Source organism: Melanerpes formicivorus, unplaced genomic scaffold (assembly GCF_026170545.1).
Source record: "Melanerpes formicivorus ecotype bairdi unplaced genomic scaffold, bMelFor1.0.p_v2 SCAF_15, whole genome shotgun sequence".
In the NCBI taxonomy this organism is placed as follows: Eukaryota; Metazoa; Chordata; class Aves; order Piciformes; family Picidae; genus Melanerpes; species Melanerpes formicivorus.
The window spans coordinates 6,036,487-6,055,824 of NW_027142367.1; the positions used below are offsets into that span (position 1 = coordinate 6,036,487).

Here is a 19,338-nt window from a genome sequence, read left to right on the forward strand (position 1 = left end):
AACAAAATTCTCAATGAAATTGGTTGATGCACAGCTGTGGAGGCCTGGTGTGTATTTTTTGAACAGGTGGTTTTGCTTGGTAAAACAATCTCATCGACACTGTGTGAAACAAGTGCTGCTCCTGGCGCAGTGGGAGAAAGGGACCCTGTCCCTGTCTGCTCTGTTTTCTGAGAACAAATCTGGCACTTTTTGTTTAGTTGTGAGGGGGAGTGTGAATATCAAACTTCCTCATGGAAAGAGCTCTGCAATTGCTAACTGCAGACTAAAACTGGTTATGGGAAAGGACAAACTACTTTTTCAGACACCAGCTGAAGAGCAATTGAAGTGTTTATAAAAAAGGAAAAAAATGAAAGCATTTACAACAAGGAAGGAAAAAAAAAAGTGATTAAGAAAGCATTCACTGCAACAACATCCAACAGCAATTTCTCTTTTGCTTTGAATCTGTGCTAGTGAAAAAAAGCCAAACACTTTTTCTGCCAATAGTTGTCTGTCTGTTAAAAGAGCAGTAGCAATCACCCTTCAATTACAGGGTAGACAGACATGGTGGTAACACACAAAAATGACTTCAATTATTTCAGTTGAATCTACTTCCAGAAATGGCCTTCTACTTTTTTTTACCTAAACTGCAGAATAAAAAGCAGTTAAGAGGTTTGAGTTTCCACACTCAGGCAATAGCTGGTGCCAAACTGCTGTCAAATGTGTTTACTCTGAGTTTCGAAACGTTTCTCTTGCTAATAGTGAGGGGTGTGTACATCTTTATAACAGGATACAGGTTCAGGAAAGAGTTAACATGTGCAGAGGCCACTACTTGTGCAAGATAGACCCATCTGTTAGGTGCAGCTTCTACAATCATTTGTATAAACAAGTTGAAGGGAATTGTAGCAACCATTTGTCAAACCACCCACTAAGTCTACAAATCCAAAATCAGAGGAACTGTGCATTGCAATCTGTTCTGAGAAACAAAGTTTTAATGCGTTTAATTCACCTGTCCTAACAACTTTAATAATGCTCTGGATGGTGAGTTTTTAACTATGAAGTTGGATTTTAAAGGAATTATATCATATTTTGAAGCAGCCTTGTATTAAGAAGAAAGGATAACATCTACAAAAGCATCACCATAGATGTTAGAGTACCTGTCACCATAATAAGCACTTTTTCCCTAGTGTTTCCTTTATGAGCAATCTAGTTGATTATACTCTTACCTGCTTTGTAAGAGTTGCCAAATTTTACACCTGCAACAGCTTTCCCTCTGATATTCCTAAGTTAAATGCCTTTAGCACTTTTGCTGTGAACAGAGCAAACTGATCTACGTGTAATTAACACTATCTTAATTCCCATACCCCTGCGAGAACACAGCCATCATTTTGTCACTAACAACAGAAGCCCCAGTGGTTGCAGATGGATTTCCCTGGGTGGTTCTTTATTGATAGCTATCTGCTGGTCCTTATTTTGAATTGCAGAGCAGTGCAACTCCCCGTAAAGTCCAGTGGTCAGGATTCTGCACTGTTTTAAGATACAAAGAGAAAATGTACGTCAGATCTGTCCTCCGAGGCTTTTTGTAGACAGGGCAGAGGTACACGCTTCCTTGCGGCTTCTTTGGGTCAGGTAGTGCTGCCGTGCTAACAGCATACACATGGACTACAGGAAGGCTTGTGAACAGCACCTGAGGATGTTAAAAGAGACACAGAGCTCAGCATTAGAGGGGCAGGATAGGGTGTCTCAACTACAAATGCCAGGACCAGATTCACCAGTGGCCTTCAGCAAAAGCACCAGCACCTCAGCAGGGCTATACATGAGAACAGAAGTCCTCTGCTCTCTATTACACTGCCTCTCACTTCAAGTCAGTGGCTGCTCAGAGGCAACAGATGTCAAGAAGCTTGGATGGGAAAAGCAGCAGAAATTTGGAAAACCACATGCCATGGAAGTAGGTGGGAAAATGATGGTGTGGTTCTAGGAGGGAGAGACACCATTGTCTTTTAATCCCATCCTTTCCCTACTTTGGCTAATACTCTCCATTCTTCCTCCACCTCCTGTTCCACAAATGAGCTACAAAGGCCAGGATGGCTTTAGCAAGCCTGTTTGTTACCTCTAGATTGCTGGCAGTGGAGCTTCAACGACACAAGGTATGTTTTGGTTGTTTATGCAGACCAGAGCTTCTCAGGCCTTGCAGTAATATATTCAGTGGCAGGGGAAGAGCAGCCCAAGAGCAGCTTGAAGGCATGATGAACACCCCAGAGTGCTTGAGTAAATTCCATGTTTGAAGGTGTCTTTTGACTAACCGGGCAATAACTGTCACTAGAAGCTACATCAGGCAAGGTTTGGTTTGTAACAGTTTGCTCTCAGACAGACACAGAAGTGTTTTACCTGTGGAGAGGCCTTGTCTCAACTGCAATTCCAGGACAGTCTGGAAAAAATTTACTAGTGCAGACAATGGCAGCTATCCTTGGGCAGTGACCACAGCATCTAATCACCCCTCCATGGCTAGGTTTTAAATCTGCTTAGTCACACCAGTTAAATGTAACTCCATGCAAGGATAACTGATCATAAGCCCAGAACTAATGCTCTTGCTCCTATTCTAAAATAAATGCCAGGGATTTCTAGTCATCCAGACACTGACCTCCACAGCAGCTGGCATCAAACCCAGTCCTGGCCTTTGAAAGTTGTGATAGGGTCCCACTTGGTTAGTCAACAAAGGCTGGCTACAGATTGCACTATTTTTTTCAAACATAACTGTGGTTCTTGGGGCCCTGAAGCCAAGGAACCCAGCATCTGGTCTGCTCTTCTGCACTGCATCCTAAGTTCAGGCACTCAAGATACTACCTGGTGTTCTCTGAGCGCACCACATTATGCCACAGCCAGACATTCTTACTTGATCCTTACCTTAGGTGCCAACTCCACCAGCTTACTGTTTCTGCGGTCCCAGCCTGCCCCTTCAAGGAAAAGGCCATAAATGTAAACCCCACCAATGTCAGCAGGTGGAGGGCCAGTAACATCTTCTTTCATCATCTTGGTCACTTCGTTCTGTAAAACAACACTGTCGAGTGCCCATCCTTTTCCCAAATTCATGCGAGTAGTCTCTTGCCTCATAGCAGTCAGAAAACCCTAAGGAGATTGAATTTGACACAGAGGGGTTTTTTTAATACTTGAACCTTAATACTTCAACCTCTTTTTCCCCCCTATATAATAGTGACATCAGCAGTATAAAACCTCATCCCACAGAATTTCATCTGCATGCAAAACTACATTCAGTTCTGTAAATCCAGTGCTTTTACACGTTTTCCCAGTCCTATGCATTCTTATGTACTTGGTATGCATGTGCTGGTGCTAAGAAGCCACCAAACTGCCTTATTTTACATATCACAAGCTCCATGTATAACCCTCCTCAGCTCGTATGCCTACTTTACAACCAGACAGATGGAGAGAGGTTTACAAGGCTGCCAGATTAATGTGTTTTGTGAGGTTCCAAATACAGGAAATTGCTAAGCCACAAATGACACACGATAGTTCATGCGCTATCTTACCCTTTCTTACACCAACATTGTAACATTGCTTTTCAGTCAACAAATCATGAAGCATTTTACAGAATACAAAGGAACTACAAACTTGAATTATGCAATTAAACCATAGAATCATAGAACAGTGGGGGTTGGAAGAGACCTCTGGAGATCGTCTAGTCCAACTGCTCTGCTAATGCACGTATGCCTAGATCAGGTTGCACAGGATCATGTCCAGACAGGCTTTGAAAGTCTCAAGAGAAGAAGACTCCAGAGTCTCCTGTTCCAGCTGCCTGTTCCAGTGCCCTGTAACTCTCAAAGTTTCTCCTTAAGTTCAAGTGAAACCTCCCATGTTCTATTTCATACCTAATGCCCCTTGTCTTGCCACTGAGAAGAGCTCAGCCCCATCCGCATGACCTCCACACTTTAGATATTTATATGCCTCAGCCTTCTCTTCGCCAGGCTAAAGTGCCCCAGGTCTCTCAGCCTCTCATTGTGAGAGAGGTCGCCCATTCCTCTAATCATCCCTGTGGCTCTCCATTGGACTCTTTCCAGTAATTCCTTGACCTTCTTGAACTGGGGATCCTAGAACTGGACACAGTGCTCCAGGTGCAGCCTCACCAGGGTGGAGTAGAGAGGAAGGAGAACCACCCTTGTTCTGTTGGCTACATTATTCTTAATGCACAGAATGTGACAGAATACTGCTGACCTTCTCAGTCATGAGGGCACATTTCTGGTTCATGGCGACCATGCTGTCCACCATCATTCCCAGGTCCTTCTCCACAGAGCTGCTTTCCAGTAGCTCACCCCTAGCCTCTACTTGTGTATGGGGTAATTTTTCCCCAGGTGCAGGACTCTACACTTGCTTTGTTGAACTTCAGAAAATTCACCTCTGCCCAGTCCTTCAGTCTGTCTAGGTCTTGCTGAATGGCAGCACAGCCTTCTGCTGAGTCAGCCACTCCTTCAAGTTTTGTATTTTCATAGCAAACAGCCTCTCTCACTTCGTTCAGTGAGAAGCCCTTAATATACAACACCAATATCCTGTTGTAGACACCAGCAAGATAACCTCACAGTGCTTCATCAGCACAGAACAAAAGTCACTCTCTGTTCCAAAGAGCTATAATCTTGTGATATTGTTGCAAGCTCTCACAACACAAGCCAGGCTGAAGGTGCTGGTTAGCTTCTCTTACATAATTGTCCATATGCATGCACAGTGCAGTTCATTGGAGTCAGTCCTACAAAGACGGGAGGGTACAGACTGCTTTGCACTTTCAGTGGACATGCTGTGGATGTACCCCTTCTATTGCTCTATAGAAACCCATTTGCATATTCATGACATGAATGAATAAAAATTGAGGATGAATGAGCAAGAGGTACTTGCTGACAACTAGGAAGGAAGAAGTTTCAGGACAGATTTCAGAGGAGAGAAAAAAAAAAAGGGTATCTGGAAACAGAGACAGGAGAATATACAGAGCTGTGCAGGGAACACACAAAGGTGGGTACTAGAGAGCTAGCAGCAAAGCCAGGAAGAAATCAGGGGCAACAAATGAATTGAACGAGCTTTAACTTTTTCTCCAGTATTCACAGTACAGGATGCTCTGTTGATCTACTGTAGAGCCAAAAGAGTAGAAAGAAGTCAGCTGCAGAACTATGAGCATGTTGGTCTGTTGAATGCAGAAGACAGCCTTTGGCTGCTGGGACTCGAGTGCTCGCTGCATGTGCTGAGCACTTTGTAGCTATGCAATGCCCTTCAAGTTATGAGAACATGAGGTAACATTCATGGGCTCAGATGTTTTGGTTAACTGACATTGGTTGCTTCTCATTAATACCATTCCAGAGACCTCAGGAGAAGTGTTTTAAAGAGGTTTTGTGATAGCACAGATAATTGTAATTGCATTTGAAGTAGTTGAGAACTCTAGCATATAGCTAAGGGAGACAGGATTAAAGGCCAAGTTCTATCAGAAACAGCATTAAATGAAAGCTGAATCTTTGTAGTTAATTTGTGGAATTTTAATTTGTAGAAACATGCTAGTACCAATAGTTTAAAAAACACGAAGTGTTCACTGCCAGAAGGCCCCAGGGGGCTGCTAGATCCCAGATAAACTGAAATATTAAAGAAAGAAGAGCCTGGAGAGGATAGGACAGAGCAATGACTGTATTAAGGGAATAGTTCAAAGGCACTGTGGAAACACTAGAGTAAAAGTAAGCTCGGAGCTGTGAGCTGTCTTCAGGAATAAGATTTGGAGTGCAGACTGTTCTTACAGAGATGGCAGGGCCTATGTGCTGTCTGCAGTGGGATTTATAACACTTCTCTGCTCATTTGAATGAATCCTAGACAGTGTTTAAAGACTATAGCTGTGAGCTGGAGGCCCAGCACGGTATACCAGAGCAAGTGAACAGCACAACAAACAGCAAGAATCGAGTGGCTTGAGGTGCCACTTTACAGATGAGGGCTTGGCTCCCCTCAAACCTTTCTGTCATGGACGTAATAAACCACTTGCCATGACATTGCTTCTGCTTTCTATTCATCTTTGCACAGTTTTATTTTTGTTTGAATGGTCTGTGAAGCTGTTTATTGTTGTGTTGTTGGGGGGTGGGCAGCCATGCTGAGACTTCAGAAAAATGAAGATTATTTCTTCTTTCTTCCTCTGCTTTTTCCTGAACTTCTCCTTAGCCTGTTCACTGAAGGCTGTTAAAATAACCAGTGAAAATGAACTCTGAACCTTTTAGTGATGGAGAAACAGGCATCAGTGTAAGCTATGACAAGACATATGGAAATCAGTTAATTATATTGCATCCACAATCATATTCTCTCCTTTACCTTGCTTAGGAGTTTCCTTCTTTGTCACTTACTTTTCAGTTTCAATAGCAATCAAATTACAGCAGGTTTACTAGAATCAAGAGGGCACAGAGGAATGGAGTCACAGTGTTTCATATCCATATTTGTATGTGCAATGCTTTGGAATCTGAGGGTCTTATAAACAGGCCAAGGTTTTACTATGCTACATACTATACAATTGGAAGGAAAGTTATGCCTCAGAGGGCTTAAAATCCTTGTACAGGACAAGTGCCAGCACCTGGATACAGAGATGTAAGCAAGGAAACAATAGAACAATGTCAGCCACAAAATGGAATTTGGGAGCTAGAAATTAGGTATGCACGGTGTTAAGTACTTTTCAGGGGGAAAAAAATCCAGTAACATCATATTAACTTCCAAGAGGGAAGAAAATTCATGGCACCTCTTGTTTTCTTCACTCCAGTTATTTTGGCCCAACGCACAGGGGGAATCAGGTTTCTTCTACATAGAAGCCTGAGCCTGCTCTCATTTGTATCACTATAAACAAAGATTAACTTCTATGAAATTACTGAATTTATCCTTGTGTATAAACAGTTCAAGAGAAGGCAAAGCCAGGCCCTATATTATTTTTATTGCCAGAATGCCTCCTTCTCCCACTGCTATAAATCTGCTTTATTGTCTTGTGTTATCCATGGCATTTACCCATTGACTATAAACAGTGAGATCCATGCAAGGAGGCAAATTACACAGAAGCTGCATTTCATCTCACAAATTAAAACAACTTTCTGATGATTTCTCAGGTATTACAAACACCAACATAACCAAAAGCCACTTAGAGTTGTGGTCTGCCTGATCACTGCCTAAGTTACTTCAAATATATTAGTGTCACTGCTGATGTGTTGCTAACAAAGTATGAAAGCATAATCATTTTATTAAAACTCCTACTCCTCTCCTTAATACTCTTGTTTGGGAATCCTTTGCTCAGGGACTCTGTGAGCCCACTTCCATGCTTTAAAGCTAACAGCTGACACAGGAGAGATGATAGATGGATATTTCCCAGCAGTAGTCCTAGAGAATATTTGCCACTGTTGCTTTCTCTATTCTAGGCAGCTGTTTCAGCTAGCTTTTGCATTGCTAACAAGTACTGAGATTAAAATAGATATTTAAAATAGCTTTTTGCTAAGGCTTCACAGAAACCTGTTGGCTAGATACTCTCACAATGACTCACTTCCAGAACTCCTACTCCCCACAAACATCTGTGAATCACAAAAAGCTTTAATGAACAGGGATAGCTGTGCAAAGAGACTACACATCATCTAGGTATGCATACTTCACTTCTTTTAATTCTGTTCTCAGCTGTTTCCTTTTTATCTTTCATTTTGTGCCAGGTTTTTATTTCAGATGGTGAAGGCAAGAGGCTGTATATTTTATGTCTCTGCAGGCCAAGTCTGGCACAATCCTGGGGTGGTATAAATAACAAACCCTCCACTTCAAGAAACTGAAGGATTGAAAGCCACGTTCAAATCTCTTTTCCTACTGTCAAAGTTTTGAAACTTACCTTCTTTTGTATTCAAAGGGGTTTTAATATAATGACTGAACACCAGATTACTGTAACAAGAGGAGGGAAAATAAAGGAAGGGGGATAACACTGAAATGTGAAAAGATGTGTTTACCCAATTTCCACACTATAATTAATGCAACTAGAGGATGCATTCCATTATTTTGGTCTAGCAAAAATTTCTTCACTAGATGTTGAAGTTAATTTATGATAGATTTCTACTAAAATTAGATTACACTTTGCATAGTCATTATTTAGTGATCTTGAAGTTCTCTCAAGGTCTAATTTAACTGTTACATAAGAGTTAGAAAGATCTATCTGTTGGTCTTACCTGTGGATTAAAGAATCCAGTCATCCAGAACTGATTTGGTCGGCCATTCTGCAGCCAGCTACTGAACTGCTGGTTTCTTTCAAGAAGTTCAGTAAACCAAAACCCTAAAGTAGCTGACTCCCAGGAAATCCTAAACCATAGTTTTGGAATTCTAGCATCATACATATTATCCAGAGCATCTTGCAATTCCTCTGACATAATTATGGTTCCTGGAAGATAAGTAAAACATTCAGAATGAACTTTCCCCTAGCTTGCAAAGGCAATTAAAACTTCCAAATTACATTCTGAGCCTAATAATAAACCCTCTTTTGTTGTGCCTTAATTGCATACCTGTTGCACTAAAGTCTTATCAGTTTGCAGTTAATTTGCCCAATCTTAAAAGGCTTGATTCAAAGTTAAAGGTGAAAAGATAAATGATATTTCTTCTGTTATTTTGATCAGAAATAAAGTGTTTAAAGAACCTGTCCTTCTCCCTCACACATAATAGTTGCATTTGTTATACTCACACTGTGCTTGGGATGTGATTAATCACTTAAAATTTTGTAACATATTTTAATGGTTCCCATGATCAATGACAGAGGTATACTCTGCAGCTCATCTGTATCCTCAGCATGATTATATTTGTGAAATTCATTGCTAGCAATGATAACTTTGTACATTTCCATTATCCAGATTCCCAGTGGGAAAGCAGTATGTAGAATAAACATAAAGGCAAGATTTTTTTAAACTGTTTTTTCTTGTTTGTTTTTTTTTCCCCTTTTGGCAGTGGCAGTGCATACTCACATATTCCATGCATAGTACTGTTGTCTCCATTAAAATACTGGCATTTGCTAAGACAGTGACTTTTCAGTGACACTTCACCAATCTATGTGCAGAAGTTCCTACACCTTATTAGTCTGTGCTTTCAATAGTACTGAGAGCTGGCACATGGCCATGCCTCAAGAGGTCTTCTCTATTACAGCTAAAATACTATAAATTATAGAAATTGGCCTAGTAGCTCCCATTCCAATTAAACTTTGATGGAATGGAATGGAATGGAATGGAATGGAATGGAATGGAATGGAATGGAATGGAATGCAATGCAATGCAATGGAATAGAATAGAATAGAATAGAATAGAATAGAATAGAATAGAATAGAATAGAATAGACCAGACCAGGTTGGGAAAGACCTTTGAGATCATCGAGTCCAACCTATTACCCAACACATCATTGCACACACAAGTACTGTAGTTGCCCCAAGAATTACATGAGATACCAAACAGAACATGTAAAGGAAAAAGGCCTGAATGACTGCAATCAAGAACTGCAGTGGCCCATCTAAACAGATCTGTATGGATCTGTGGCCTGTAGTATGCAAGCATCAAATCTCTTCCTTCCACTGAGGTTGGCAGGTCCCCAGTTCACAGGAAGGAGAAGAATATTCACCTTCTCCTATGTAAGGCCCTCAACAGGCTGAATGTGGATATCTGCTCCACTGTTAACCTCCATGGGCTCCAGAAGGGCAGGCTTCCTCACTGTGGTCTTCACCATGGGCTGCAAGGGAATGTCTGCTCTACCATCTAGAACACCTCCTCTCTCTCCCTCTTCACTGACCTTTCATGTGCAGAGCTGCTTCTCTCACATATCCTCACTCCTCTCTTCTCTGGCTGCCATTGTGCTTCCACAGCCAAGTTTTCCCCCTTCCTAAATATGTTATCACAGAGGCACTACCACTCTTGCTGAAGGGCTCAGCCTTGGCCAGCACTGCATCTATCAGTCATAGGGGAAGCTCCTAGCAGCTTCGCACAGAAGTCACCACTGTAGCCCCCCTGCTACCAAAATGTTGCCATGTAAACTCAATACATATGAATTTGCTGTAATGGCTTCATAGTCAGGTTCATAATCACACTTTGGGATGGTTAAGAGTCTTTTACAGCACCATTAACAAGCCTCCTCTTTTGGTATAAATCTTTTCTAACATATAACCAAGAACACCAATATTGAAGAAAGACGACACTCTGTGCCTGGAAAAATGCAATGTTAGACCATACATTCTATCCACCCTCCTGAGGCAGAGAAAGTAGAAAAAAATCAACAATTGTTGGTTTCAACCTCAGAGCAATCATCATGAGGGCAGGAAACAAGTGAAGAACATCCCATTTGAGACATTTGATCACTGTCGTCTGAGCTAAGAAAGAACAAACTCTCGTCTCTGGTCCTTCCTTGTTTTCCAACGGATGCAGCCAGCTTTCTCCTGTAGCAAAAGTTGTCAGAGAGACACATTTTCTTCCCTGTTCTTGCAGGCAGGCTAATGCTTTTGAAGTGCAACAATACAATCAGTCTCTGCCCCAAAACATGTTGAAATCTTTTAGGATATTTGCCCATTATGACTCAGAGCAGCTGCTGAGAATGGTAAGAGTGTTCTTGAGGATGAGGTATGTTCACAGTTCTGACCTTGCCCATATAGCTTCACAAATATTTCTAGTGAGTGGGTGTTGTCTCTGGCAGTAGGCATACAGTGCTTGAATTTCAGCACTAAATGACATCTGTGGGTGTTGGGATGCAATTCCTGCTGCTAAAATACTCTGATAGAAATAAAAATAATTTTAAAAATAAAATAATAGTCAGAAATAAAATCAGTAACACACAAGAAAAACAATGGCATCTGTCTGGAGAAAGGTAGTATAGGTGTTTGGAAAACTTTGACAAATTGAATGAGTAGCACAAGATCACAGGCTTCTCATATTTAACTTCTGAGAAGCTCAGTGTCCTGGATACCATATGAAGAGACTGAATGTCCTATGAACTTAACATGGCAGGTTTGAATGCTCTATGAATCAGACAGGCCAGCTGTTTATAACTTGTATATTTCAGGGGGTTACTTCATGATATTCCCTTTTTTGAATGGAATAAAGCCTCTCTGAAAATGGCTGATGAAAGGTCCTGGATACCATATGAAGAGACTGAATGTCCTATGAACTTAACATGACAGGTCTGAATGCTCTATGAATCAGACAGGACAGCTGTTTATAACTCAGATATTTTGAGGTTTACTTCATGATATTCCCTTTCCTGAATGGTATAAAGCCTCTCTGAAAATGACTGATGAAAGGTCAGGTCAGTTAAAGACATTAGGGTATTTCCTTGCTTCAGAAACAGTATGTCCTGTAATCATGCTGTTGCACGGTATAGACAGTTTGGAAATTATGACTCCCCAGTTTCGTTGCCCTAAATTTATACCATCTCACTTCTAAACTATATCTGCATCTATTACATTGCTGTGTAGTGAGTAAGCCAAATAAAGATTTTAAGTTCTGAGGATAACTAGCTTTTATTGCTAATTAAATTAAATAATCTGTTCTTTTAAATTGATCTGGGTTTAGGGTGATTCATTCTATAGGCACAACATGTTGAATGGAGTACATCAGGACTATGTATTGTTTCCTGGAGTTGCCACTACCATACTCACCACAACCTGAAGCTGAAAACTATGGAATCTGTAATATTTTGTATCTGCATTTTGAATTTCACATTCAGGAAATTTCACATTCATACCCAAACTAGAAAACATGCATCAAACTAGGAAACATGCATACATCATTAAAATGAGTGGATAAAGTTAGGAACAAAAACTCCAGCATTAACCCAAAAAAAGCCTCAATTCACTGACTGATTTGTTTCCTGCAGGCACAAATATGAATCAAGCATAACCAGAAGAATTCTGTAGGGTATAAATGAGATGAGATGAAGAAAGTAGTTTCTCCATCAAGTACAGTTTGCCAGTAGTTGACATCATTATTAGAGGATTGGAGACTATCCCTTGAGGATAATACTTGCTAGACAATGAGTCTGTTAAGCTAGCCTTAACAGTACAACAGAGGAAAAAAAGCTCAGTGAGGGCATCAATCTATTCTTGACTGTCACAGCTGCAACTACAGAAGCTGATCTTTTCAGCCATTAATCCGTACTCAAATTTGCCTCCAAAGCAAAGAGGTTTGTTATTTGAACAGTGACTCCTTGCCTCCACCACCAAGCAGCAGCTCACTCTTCTTTGTTTAAAGTGTTGAGAAAAATCCCAACCAATTTACAACTTAATAAGCTTTCCTCCCTCTCTGCCTCATGGCAACAGCTAACTTGCTTGTGCTTTCTCCCATGTACAATGTAGTCAGAGTACTAGACAAACACAATACAAGTCCATGTATATTTCCCCATACCATACACTTTATTATTTTTTTATAAAGTTTTTGCATGTTTTGCTAGCTCAATGCAACCATTTGCTAGGGTGAAGGAAGTCAACTTATTTGCTTCAGGTAGTGTTTCAGGTATTTCCCTCTTTTCTCACTTGTAGCATTTGGTCACTTCAGCATTTGGAGATGATTCCCAGGAAGCTCCAAGCAGTGCATTTAACTCCACCACACTGTTTTAAGTTCAAGGCCCTCAACAATTTATCACCTTCTTTTGCTCCTGGTCTCCAGAAGTGGCAGCCAAGCCCTACAACGCACAACACTCTCTGTATCACACCATCTTCTGGTTCTACACACCGTGTACAATGATTAGGTGCTGTTTAAATGTAATAGTAATGATCTGTTTATACATGCTCCAGTACACAGAGAGAGTGATTGCCCATTGGAATGGGCTGCCCAGGGAGGTGGTGGAGTTGCCATCACTGGAGGTGTTCAGGAGGAGACTTGACAGGGTGCTTGGTTGCATGGGTTAGTTGATTAGGTGGTGTTGGATGATAGGTTGGACGCAATGATCTTGAAGGTCTCTTCCAACCTGGTTTATTCTATTCTATTCTATCCCTGTTCTGTTTCCTGTTAGTTCCCACTGCTGCAGAATCCTCTTATTTAATTCTTCAAGTCTTGAGACATGAAAGGAACTGAGAAACTTGAGTAGCATGTGATTTTTCACAGAGAAGAGAGTGCAAATCCTTCATAGTCTGCAATAGCTAATTCCTTCAGTCAGTAAGCAGGCAATTTGAAAGTAACCTTGCAAGTTGTTCTGAAGACTTGCCAGCTCCAGTACTAAACACACTTGTGCACCCACAAAAAAATCCCAAAACCAAAGTACAAAACAAAACAAAGAAACAAACAAAAACCTAAAAATCAATAATTTGAAGATGAACATCCATGGTCGTCTCCCAAAAGGTAATACAAATCACCACCCTGAGCTAGAGTAACAGAACAGTCAGATAAACTAGTCTCTGCAATTTGTCCTCAATGTGCAATGCATGCTTCTAAACAGGTGTCCTGGGCAGCATTGTGGCAAGCATACATAATACTTACTAAGTAGTCCAGGAAAAACATGCCACATTCTGTAAAGGACAACATTCTGGCATTCTTATCAGGACCAGAAGTAAATAATGGAAGAGAGCTGCTGAGCCAAGAGTCACTATCCCACAAGACACATTAGATTCATCCTCTCCATTCCTCAAATGAATTCCCCATTGTTACATTCCATTAATGTCCTCAGTGAGCACTCTTAATCATCATCACATAAAATCCTCATCCAAAGTGGAATACACAGATGAACTCTACAAGCCACATGCACACACACTATAAGAATTAATAAGGTAAGAGCCCAAGATCTTTCAGTCCCAAAGTCTATTGCCATCAGCAGCACAAAAACACCAAAATTCTGTTAGGGTTAGCAGTCTGGAGGCATTACAAGTCTAAAGAGAACTTAGCCAGCCGGTGGGAATGTGTCCATACTGCTTTTGTTCACAAGAAATTATGTTTTCTGTGCACTCAGGCAAGATTAGTTTTCTGAGCTTCAGTTTTTCACCACATAGATTGGAATAAACTATAAGGTACCTCTTTGGGCTTTTTCAGAGTTCATTTATACCCTTCTTGTGAGGTGCTACATGTAGAAATGCCTTCCAGCAACAGGATACAAACAACACCCACAGTATTCTGAGTTGGGAAAAAATAGTAAACCTTTACTTCATTCTTTCAGGGATCTCACACACAGGTTTGTGTAGATAATGTAGGAATTCTAAGAGATTTCTGTTATGCATGTAGAACAATATGATACCTCACTTCTATATGTAATTCTGGGTATTTCAACATCTTCTTATATGAATGACAACAAGGAAACAAGGCTAACGTGCTGGCCAGTAATAAGGATGGTGAGTAAGTAAAAACAGGTAATGAAAAAGGTTTTTTCATAAGGTATTAAATCAATGACTGAGATGTACAGAAACTAGTGAAATCCACTAGTATTCCTTAAGGCCTTATTTCTAACACTTATTATTCAGCTTTGTCTGTACTATAAAGTCCAAAAAATATTAGAAACACATACCAAAATGCATATTTTTTTATTCTCCTATACCTTCTATCTTAATAGCTTCACCTTTATTTTCTCACACTTCTCAACCTGGCATAAACTATACCTGAAACATGCTGGTGTATTAATTTTAACACATTTTTATTTATATAATCTATGTGTCATTTAGAGAATGTTCATACAGTATACACCTGTGCAGATAGAAAGGCAAATAGCAAAGTCCCATCTCCCCTAAGTAACATCCTTGTTCCTGATCCTATTATTCCTAAAGCTCTGCTTGACCTCTCTTTCAGCATTGGGAAAGAGCAACCTGTGATTTATTTTTTTCCTAACAAGTCCTTACATGCAAGTTATGGATGGTGTGCATTACATGCATGAAAATACACTAGCTTTGTAACATGTGGGGTGGCACATTGCAGTTGCAGTGGAAAGTTTGCTTAAGCTTGGTAGAGCTTCTCCATGACTAGAATAGAATAGAATAGAATAGAACCAAACCGAACCAAACCAGGTTGGAAAAGACCTTCGAGATCGAGTCCAGCCTATCAGCCAACACCATCTAATCAACTAAACCATGGCACCAAGTGCCTCATCCAGTCTCTTCTTAAACACTTCCAGAGATGGTGACTTCTGAAGTAGTTATTTGTATTGATTCCACTTCTTTTGCCTTCTATTTTGATCTTATGGCTCACAGTACCTGTAGGTACTTCTTTTGCAAGTACTTAAAAAAATGTGAGGAAAAAACATATGGGCCTGTGAAAACAAATCTTTACACGTTACAAGTCATGTAAAAGCTTTAAGAAGAATTCTCAGAAGATACGCTAATAGGAGAATGACTTCTCTCTCCTAACTCTGCAAGTAGTGCACAAATAGCAGCGGGGATTCTGTGGTGATGTTGCACACATATGACACAAAAAGAGAACAGATCCAAGGTTCCTTATGTGGCCTTCCCTTGTTCATGGAATAGGCAGTTCCAAAGGACTTGACTGAAAACACGAACTATAAGGTGCCAGAAACAAATGCCAAGGTGGATGTGGCTTTATAACCACAGCCCTTAAATAAAATGCCAAGTAAGTTAAAAAACATCAGGTAATAAAGCCAAATTAAAAGCTCTGCTCATTTCCATTGTCAAGGATTCAATATCTATTATCAGTGCTAGTACAAGCATGCTCCACTACTGAGATTCATGGAAGGCACTCAAGGCAGACTCAGGAAAGCTCCCTCAGAATATTTCTTCTCACTTTGTTCACTGATAGAAGATACACTGGGCTTCACCAAAATGCTTAACATTCTGTGCATGGAGAAATAAAGACTCTCCCCACAGTCTCACAGATAGGCCACATTAAGTTGCCCTCTAAAACAAATTTGAAGATACTAGGAATAACTGACTAGGTCATTAGATTTTATTGTATTTAAAGATACTATCTTCAGGAGTAGGAAAGGGGGTTTGAAGTGCCCACTTTCCAACAAATAGCCAGAGGATGCTGTGGAGAAAGATAAGGCACAGGAACTCTATTGCTCATACATTGCCCTACAAACAACATGGCCATCTTCTTCCAGGGGCTCAAGATCTGATGTTCATAATCCATTAGGGTCTGGAGTTTTGGTTAAAACTCTGTGTATTACTGCTCCTTATCTCTAAAAAGATTTCTTTTTTTGTTTAGGTCACATGGGAGGACAATTATCATTGCTGTTTTCTGATTTATGTGAAGCTCTGTTTTATACCAACTGTGAAATGCATTCTGGGCAATCAATAAGTAATTAAAACAGAACTAATGGTTAGGACATAACTGAGAGTACAAAGTGCAGCTACAATCTAATTATTACAATTTGATCCAACAGAAGTATCCCTCCAGGCAGCGAAGTCTATTGGTGGAGATGCAGGCTTGTGGTGCATGGCTGCCAACAAACATTGGACACATGCTGAGCATACTCACTCCTCCTAAAAGCTGAATACTGCTCAATCTGCCCTCTGGACAGAGGGATAAAACTGTCTCTGCTAATTCCCTCAACATCCCACATGTTCAGCTGCACATGGACTGTCACTGAGCAGGGCTTTATATTAACTCAAATGTAACTCAGTGAGCAACAGCAGAATGACAAGGTCCATCTGTTCACGTCCGATGTGCAGGACTAAATATTCAGGCCTCCTTTCACAAAGCTACATGACACAACATGAATATATGCTATATTCTTAAACAAAAAAAAGTTTGAGAATTTAGGTCTTCTCTAAGTGAATGTTCAGGCCTTAAGAGGTTCATGAAGCTAGAGCCAGATGCATGCCCAATGCAAATGTCAAAATTCATACAACCAGTTTGAGTAAACGCATCAGACGATGTCATTGTAAGGAAAAAGAAGCAGCTTAGATGATCTGAGAACTAGTTTTGAGAGAGAATCTAGTATGAGAGAGTTTAGGGGTTTCCCTTTTGATGTATCTAAATGTTCTTTCCATCCCCTAAATAATGGTCTGCCATATGTAATTCATATATCATGAATCTTTCAGAAGCCATTCATTGTTATTGTCAAATACACATCCAGTTGTGGTTTCACAGCAACTTTTCATTTTATTTAACTTTGATTAACTTGATTTATTTTTCTCCCTACAAAAATTACTATGTTTTAGAAGATTGCACAAAAGCTACAGCATTAACTTGATTAAACACCTAGTAGAGGACTATGCCTACTGTGGAACTGAATACTAAGTGCATATAAATCATGTTACTTATCCACCCCTCTGCAGAATATTGCACATTTCAAGACTTTAAATATATCTGGCACAATCAAGGAAAATTTAATATTTTATTGGATGAAAAGCATTATATTAATTTACTTGAAAAGGGACCCAATGCACATATAAAAGGAAGCTTTCAGCTTGGTATTGAAACAGAGAACAATTGTTCCTTCCAGCTTGATCTTTGCATAGGTTATTACAGGACATGTAAGCTAATTAGCCTTGGGCACATTTATGAACCTCTTTCCTAGATTCAGATTAGAGGCATGATGTTTCTGTGTACTCGTTGCCTCACTGTATCATACAAATGACATGAAAAGATCCCTTTTGACTCATATGTAACAAAAATACAAATTAATTTCCCTTCATGAAAGGCCTGCTGTCAAAACACTGAAAAACATGAGCAAGACAAATCAGAGTACTGGCATCACCTGTATTAAAAGGGAGGCACTCTGACCTTCTCCCTCTGGCGACAGTATTCTATCTCAGGTATTTTTTTGCCTAGAGAACAGCAGACCTGATTGAGCTCCTCACTAGAGGAAGTGAACCATTCCTACTTCATTTTCATTTACTGTTAATTCAAGAAGCTTGGCTGAGCAACAGCTTACATTCCTTCCTGGAGCACACAGTAACATCAGTCCTTTCTTTTTCCTCACTTCTATTCTGATCAAAGATTCCATCTGCTTCTAGTCGCCTGTACTCTTGATTTAACTACATTCACCATTGCTCACTTTCAGCCAGAATCCTGTCTCTCAGAGAAACACAGTGCTGTTCCCTTTCTCCTGTGATGGCTAAAAGAAAACCCCTATCACTCTCTTCTGACTGCACTCCCACTCACTTTATCTTCCATTTAAAGATATCTTATTTGGTGCAACCAGTTTAACCAACACTGCAAATTTAACATTCAATTAGAGTCTTTACCACCTGGCCTTCTGAGTGCCCTGTCTCTTAACTATTTAGCAGGAACACTTTTACCTTGTTCTATATCATTATGCCTCAGCTTAATTTCATAAATGACTGTGGCACACAACCTGTGGACCTAATCACACAATTCAGCTCCTCTGAGCTCTACAGAGATCCTAGAGAGAATCACAGAAGTGTAGTAGTGCTATGGGACATGAACTGCAATACTGGAGCACATGCATACAGAATAAATTAAGGAGGAGTGTCCTCAGAGATCCAGTTGTAAGGCTTTATGGGGTGGAATTAGCAGTCATACAATAAGAGAGAGGAAAAAGATAAAAATTGAGGGTGGGAGTGAACAAAAGACAATGAGGTAGAAAGGGATGAAAGGAAAAGAAATATTTATTGAGTTATACAGTGTAAGCAACAGCTAGTAATAAATATTGCATGGTCTCTTCTTCCAGGCAACCAGCACCAGAACAAGAGGACACAGTCTCAGGCTGTGACAGGGGAGGTTTAGGCTGGAGGTCAGGAGGAAGTTTTACACAGAGAGAGTGATTGCCCATTGGAATGGGCTGCCTGAGGAGGTGGTGGAGTCACCATCACTGGAGGTGTTCAGGAGGAGACTTGATAGGGTGCTTGGTTGCATGGTTTAGTTGATTAAGTGGTGTTGGATGATAGGTTGGATGTGATGATCTTGAAGGTCTCTTCCAACCTGGTGTGGTCTATTCTATTCTATTCTATTCTATTCTATTCTATTCTATTCTATCTTAATTAGCATGATTTTAAATATTGTCACTTACCATCGATGGCCAATTTGAGATCCATCAGGGTGGTTCGAACTCTCGATATAACGTGTTGCATGCGGTCAATTTCCTGACGAAGAAATATGTTTATGGGTTGAACAGCTCCCATCTTTTGAAGCTGGGTTTTCACCTAAACAACAAGAGTGCAATGATTATAAAATGTAATCTCCTGTTTCCCAGGCAATAATTTTTGAAAGTAAAATAATGTTGGTTTGTGTTGGTTTGGTGTTTTTTTTTTCAATTGTATTGCATAATTCGTGAGAAAAGAAACTCTCATGTAACAGATGGTCATTCAAGTCCTGCACCAACTGTAAGATTTAGCACACTGTGACTCATTAGCTTACCAAAAGGAGCTTCTCCATCATTTTAAGGAGGAAAAGTTCCCTCTTTTTAAAGGGACACAGCAGTTCCTTCTGTCCTTGTTAGGCTGCAGAGTCTTAGATCTTGAAAAACCCC

The 19,338-nt window shown here is 40.3% G+C and overlaps 1 protein-coding gene across 1 annotated transcript in view; it reads right to left on the reverse strand.

Annotated features, from left to right (window-relative positions):
• Nucleotides 1-1,354: 1,354 nt before the first annotated feature.
• LOC137445627 (dynein axonemal heavy chain 5-like) overlaps nt 1,355-19,338 on the reverse strand; it is a 169,128-nt gene continuing 151,144 nt past the window's right edge. The window contains exons 73-76 of the mRNA XM_068147494.1: nt 18,880-19,012; nt 8,181-8,389; nt 2,881-3,102; nt 1,355-1,663 (exon numbers count right to left, since the gene is read on the reverse strand). Of these exons, the coding sequence (XP_068003595.1) occupies nt 1,445-1,663; nt 2,881-3,102; nt 8,181-8,389; nt 18,880-19,012 (783 nt within the window). The 3' untranslated portion in view covers nt 1,355-1,444. The remainder of the gene's footprint in view (nt 1,664-2,880; nt 3,103-8,180; nt 8,390-18,879; nt 19,013-19,338) is intronic.